General features: G+C 32.2%; 1 protein-coding gene across 1 annotated transcript; it reads left to right on the top strand.

Annotated features, from left to right (window-relative positions):
* The first annotated feature begins 639 nt into the window (after nt 1-639).
* Nucleotides 640-2339, top strand: LOC116138796 (replication protein A 70 kDa DNA-binding subunit B-like). The gene is made up of 6 exons (XM_031424467.1): nt 640-731; nt 1370-1526; nt 1616-1889; nt 1974-2052; nt 2135-2256; nt 2326-2339. The coding sequence occupies exons 1-6, from the start codon at nt 640-642 to the stop codon at nt 2337-2339; spliced, it is 738 nt and encodes a 245-aa protein (XP_031280327.1).
* The last annotated feature ends 3888 nt before the right edge of the window (nt 2340-6227 follow it).

The following is a 6227-nucleotide window of genomic DNA, read 5'->3' as shown; positions in this document are numbered from 1 at the left end:
AAAGGAACCATATTCTAGCAACCATTCAATCAAGTATAAGAGATGGTGACGGTTTAGCACATAAACATAAGTTGAACCTTTGAGGAAAAACCCTTTGAAAATTTTAGAGCACAAGTAAAATGAAATATCAAAGGTTAGTTCACAAATGAGCAAGAATGAAAATGATATAGACCAATTTCGTGCTTCCTAATTCTTGCCAAGTCAACAAACAAGGGCTGGCATATGGTGGTCCAAAAATGGAAAAGATTCCATCTATCTTTTGGGACCACAACCAAAAAGGGAAAAAGCTTATTTCCCTGGACCATAAGAGAATATTAGGACACCTATAGGTGGTCCTCATGACAGCACAACAGATGGGAAAAAATATCTCAACTGAAAAAGATAAAAATGCAACTTGTGAAAAATGAATCAGACATGCAATGTTAGCACAACAGATTAGTGTGTGCATACATGAAATGAAAAAGAAAAAGACATAAGCCTGACATAGTTGAATACGTGGAGGACAAAAATTATAACTTTTTGTTGGACCACAAACATAACTTTTCTATTTCTTGCGGGACCACAGACAAAGTCTTACAACCTTTTAGGACCACACAAGGAAATTGTGACACTTGTAAATTTAGCTAACACAAGAATATCATGAATCAAAATAAGCTTGATGGGCACGACAACAAAGAGAAAATGCCACTTGGCAAAATGTGTCAGACGGCAAATGCTTGCACAGAAGAATGGTGTGTGCACATATTTGCTCAACAATTCATTGTCCACCATAACATAAGTTTGACAAAAATATCAACAATTATTGATACAAAAACTATGGTTTTTTTCTATATTTTTCCCTTATGTTCACGCTAGTAACTTTTTCCTCAAATTTGATTTAGGTATATACGATTTGTGGAAGAATTAAAGCTGCTACTTATATATCCCGATGAAGGTAATGACTGTTTTATTCGTTTATTGTGAATTATAATGACATATATAATAAGTTAATGTTTCGATGTCAAACCATAGCGAACTATTAGTATGTCTACAATGGTATTACACAAGCCCTACAAGGCCGAACAATAATTATTTATATTATGGTTATGGTTCGGCAGCCAAACCATGATGAACCATTAGTATGTTTGTGATTATGCCACATGAACTCCATAGGGGGAACCATGCAGAGCACCACGGTGATCCATGTAGAGCACTTATTAATTATACAACTATAATTTATAATTGTCAACATACAATTCAGTTGTCAAACTATATTGGTCTAATATTGATACACCAACTGTGGTTTTTGATTAAATGTTGAAAATCCAAATGTCGAGTAATGTTGCACCATTACTATACGTTATTGATTATTGTCTTTTTTCCCCTGCAGGCAATTGATTGCAATGTCTTATTGTTCGCTTAAAGATCTTAACCAATCACGTGATGATTGGATAATCATTGCTAGAGTAATAAGATGTTGGGAATGTATTAATTTTAAAATGAATAACGATGTGTTTAGCATTGACATGGTTTTGATGGATGAACAGGTACAAAACATATTTAAATTAGTTTATAGTTTTATTATTTATTAATTACACATATTTGTTAATGCTTTTCATTTCCATTGGTTTTACAGAGCAATGTGATGCATGGAACTATACCAAAAAATAGGGTTCCTAAGTTTAGAAGCCAAATTCATGAAGGTTGTATATATCTCATCAGAAATGTGAGAGTTATAGAATGTGATACTTCTTACAAACCTGTGGAAGGCACATATCGTATACAATTTCTAATGACCAAATCTTTGAAGGAGATCAAAGAACCAAGAGTAGCCATTCCAAAGTTTTATTTTAAATTTTATGTTATTCATGATCTTGATAATAGATCACATGATACTACTTTGTTGTCAGGTATATTTAGTTTTACTTATGGATACTTCAAGTCTATGAAAAATGAAGTAATATATTATACTTAACATAAATAATGATATGCAGATGTAATTGGTATTCTGAATGGAATAGGAGAAATTCAAGAAATCATATCAACAAAGACTCATAAAAGATACATTAGACTGTAGATTGAACAGGAAGTTATTCTTTCAATACCAGTACATCCTACTATCAATTAATATAACTTACAACACTGTTAATTTTAGAGAAACAATTACCATATCTTTGTGGGGGAAAATCTGTGATGAAATCAATGAAGTTTTAAAAATGGAAAATGGCAAGGCTATTGTTATAATTGTTACATCAACAAATGTGAAGGAGTTTCAAGGTAATTTAAAAATATTATACAAAATTATCATGTTGTGAATAATTAACTTATGTTTTTTGTAACATGCAGGTGATTATTTATGAATACAACTTCGACATCAAGAATGTATGTAAATCTTGATATTGAGGAGGTGCATTCCCTGCAAGATATGTAGGATGTTAAGAAATTGTATATTATAATATTAAATGTTGTCTATGATTGATATCTTATGCATTGTTATTACTATAGTACCCAAAATATGCTAGTAGTTCAACTGCAAAAGAGAATTTTCAATGAAGTACCAATAGAAAAGAAAATGTTTCTAAATAGAGTAATATTGAAGCATATTACTAATCTAATGTGGTATAACAATGATGATCAGTACAATATTTACTATATAATGAAACTAATTATTACAATTTTATTTTTTGTATAAGAAATTCATTTGAATAGGTCACTGATTTCACAATAAAGGCTACACTAAGTGACGTTGACTCTAGATTTGGTTGGTGCTATCTGTCTTGTAATTTTTGCAAGAAAAAAATCTCAGAGAATTTGTATTGTCAGAAATTCAAAAGAGAATCGAAATTCCCTCAAATGAGGTATGTATATATTGTTTATTTTTCCCTTACTAAATTGCAGATTACAATTCAATTGTCATTGATTGACTATAGTGTGTTGTTAATGTTACAATAGGTACAAGATAGAAATGAAAGTGACAGAGAAACAACTTTTTTATTGTTTGATTCAATAGCCCATAAATTGCTAAACAAACAAGGGAATGACCTAGGAACATTAATCCCGAAACGTTTGTATGAATTGTGCGGCCAGACATTTGTTTTCAAGATTCGGTTGGGAGATTCCAACCTCAAGAAAGGATATTCAATCTTATACTGTAGTGAAAGTATTTCCAGTCAATCATAAACTGGAGAATGAATACAAACTACAGGAATTGGAGAAGGTCAGTATAGACTTTGATATGAATTTGTTAACTTGTCCAGATCATTTAAGTACTATGAACCAATTGTATTAAAAAACAGGCAACAAGTGGAGAAGATGGCATAGACGAGAAAAGTGAAGAAGAAGATGAATTATAGGTATTAGTGGCAAATGTTACTAAACACGGTGTTGAACATCATGAGCATGACACGGCAATAGACAAATCAACTTTCGAAAAGACACACACAGTAGTTCGAAAGGAAGAATGAAGTGAAGTGAAAAAAGATAGGATTGAACAAAGTACATTTGCTCAGCAAAGTTATCATGGCAATGAAAAGAAAAAGCAAAAGTTGTGATAAAATGTGTAAGCATTAGTTTGCATGAATGTTATTCATGACCACATTCAATAATCATTTTTTAACATTCTTATAGAATCATTTTCTTTTTTGGTAACTGGGGTGTTCGGGCCAGCTTATGCGCACCTCAACTAACCCTTGAGGTCCATTGATTACCGTACAAACCCAATGAACCAGGTAAGACACAATTATGCATTGAGGTTGGTGGCCCCAAGGTTTGAACCCAGGAAGTCAAGGAAAGGAACAAACCTCCTTGACCACGAGGCCAACCCCTTGGGGTTATAGAATCATTTTTATATTGCAATATTTGCACATATTATAACAAGGTTTATAAAAAACTATTTTAACATTACTTTTAGCCAGAAGGAATTTATATTTTAAAATATATTATAGACATTGTTGTAAAAACACATAAAATATTTACATATGTTTATAAATATTGTTGCAAAAACACATAAAATATTTACATATGTTCAGTATTTGTACATATCATATTAAATACAATAGATCAAGTATCAACCACGTCTGGGGAAGCGTCAGAAACAACCTGATTTGTCTATTCTACTTGCAATTGTAATTGCTCCAAGAAAGCAGAATTTTCATTTGGAAACCTCGACTTAAATTCGTTAACACAAGCTGCTCGAGTTTCGAAAAACATCTGAGTTAGTAAACCACAAGCTTCATTCATGTCTGCTTCAGCTTCAGCAATAGCAGATTCTAATTTAGTATTGGAGTAAAATAATTTATTTTCCTGTCTTTTAAGAAGACAAACTTCTTCATGAATGTTTTCACAATGTTGTCCAACAACTTTAACTATCTCCTCATGATCTTTTAATTCAATTATGACTTCTGCATATCTACTCTGTAGATAAGTGTTTTCAATTGTAAGTTTTTGCCTTTGAATATCTAGATTTATTTTCTTTTTCTATAGTTTAACAATGGTATTACCAGATCCTCGCCAACATCGCTTCATTTCTAACAAACTATACACATTCTGTTAATAAAACAGGATAAAAACAATTACAAAATTACATGATCCTCATCTGGTGTAAGCTTATCTAGATCTGTCACATGCATATTCTTCAAATTCTTTCCACATTTAGGAACTATATTTTCTTCCTGGATGTCATTCTTACGCTCCCTTCTCCTTAGTAATTGACTCTCTTCTGTATCTTCATCATTTGGTTCAATAGGTGAATATGTTTTTTTAGATGTAGATGTTGCAGGATGTGCAAAAACAATCAATTTGGTTGGAGAAATTATTACTACAACTGTTGCAATTGGAACTGCTTTCACAAATATAATTTTCATCAACAAAATCAAAAACAATAAATTTCTAACAAAAATAAGATGCAATTAAATTAAAATTCATAATACCGTTTTTTAAATTAAAATCTGAGAATTTGCTCAACATATCATAGTGTCAAAAGTCTGCTGTTTCTGAATAAGTAGTTTCAATGTCTTGATTGCTATTTCATTTCCCTTAATATTGTCTCTTTCATTGTCCCGCTTTTTGACTTCTGACCACTCAGTAGGTAATCCACCCCAAATTTTCTTACAACCCAATAAAAAGTACCTATCATTCCACCCTCCCGATTTATTGCTCAATCCTAATAACAAGACTTTACCCTTCCTACTCTTGATAAAGTGAAAGGGACTATTGGGTCTCTTTTTAATTGCATAAAAATAGTTAAAAATTTAAAACATTTTTTTGATTGCATTCATCAAGCAAACAACCTCAAAAGCCATAACAATTTTCCAACCATTTGGATGGAGCTGGCTCGGCACAATGTTATAAGCCATCATTACTTCTTCTATAAATGGAGAGAATGAAGGAACTAACCCAAATTGCAAAAATATTTCAAAGAAGGTAAAACACCCAGAAGGAGGAGCAATGCATATATAAAACCCAGGCCAATCACAAGGCAATAAATCATAATCATCAGAGATATTGCATTCTGTTAGGAAGTTTAGAACTTCCTCATCAGAAAGGGTGCTGCTAATTTCTAAAAAAGACATTGTCAAGAAGAAAAATGATATTAAAGACCAATGGAATAGGAAAAAACTTCACTTACTGATAGATTTATAATTTTATATTTTTATTATCCTTGCATTTAGTTTATTTGGCATGTTTAATATCTTAAGGTGCCTATTTGTGATGATTTTTATGTATAACGCATATGTGGGTAAGAGTTAGTAAAATATACTAAAAATCAAAAGTTTCCAGCATTTTTACTTTTGGATGATTTGGGTTGTTTGCAGATTCTTGATGGACTTGGAATTACAGTTTTGTAATGCCCCACTTGAGGTACGTAGCTAATGTTTCTTATTTTGCTCTTATTTGAGTCGGTTTATTATTAATATTGGTTGGTTGGCCTTTGGTTGTATTGATATGTTGAGTAATTGCCTTGACATTAGTTGAAATTAGAAGATTTTTGGGGTTCCAGGCTTCGCCGGAGCGAAGAAGAATCTTCGCCGCGGCGAAGAGGTGTTGCAGCCACAGAGGAGCTGCTGGAAAGTTTCGCCGCGGCGACGGGTCGGCTGAAAATATTGTTAAGTTTTAGATATTTTCTTCCCTAAGGACAATTTGACCATTCTACCCCTAATTAGTAAGAAAAGTGGGGAGTTAAATGTAAGAAAATTTTATGGAGAATACGTTGGTGTGGGGGTGTGATTGTAATGAATCAAAGGATATAT

This window comes from Pistacia vera, unplaced genomic scaffold, assembly GCF_008641045.1.
Source record: "Pistacia vera cultivar Batoury unplaced genomic scaffold, PisVer_v2 Contig344, whole genome shotgun sequence".
NCBI lineage: Eukaryota > Viridiplantae > Streptophyta > Magnoliopsida > Sapindales > Anacardiaceae > Pistacia > Pistacia vera.
Note: the sequence above shows the minus strand (reverse complement) of the source record. Positions and strands in the feature narration are given on the sequence as shown.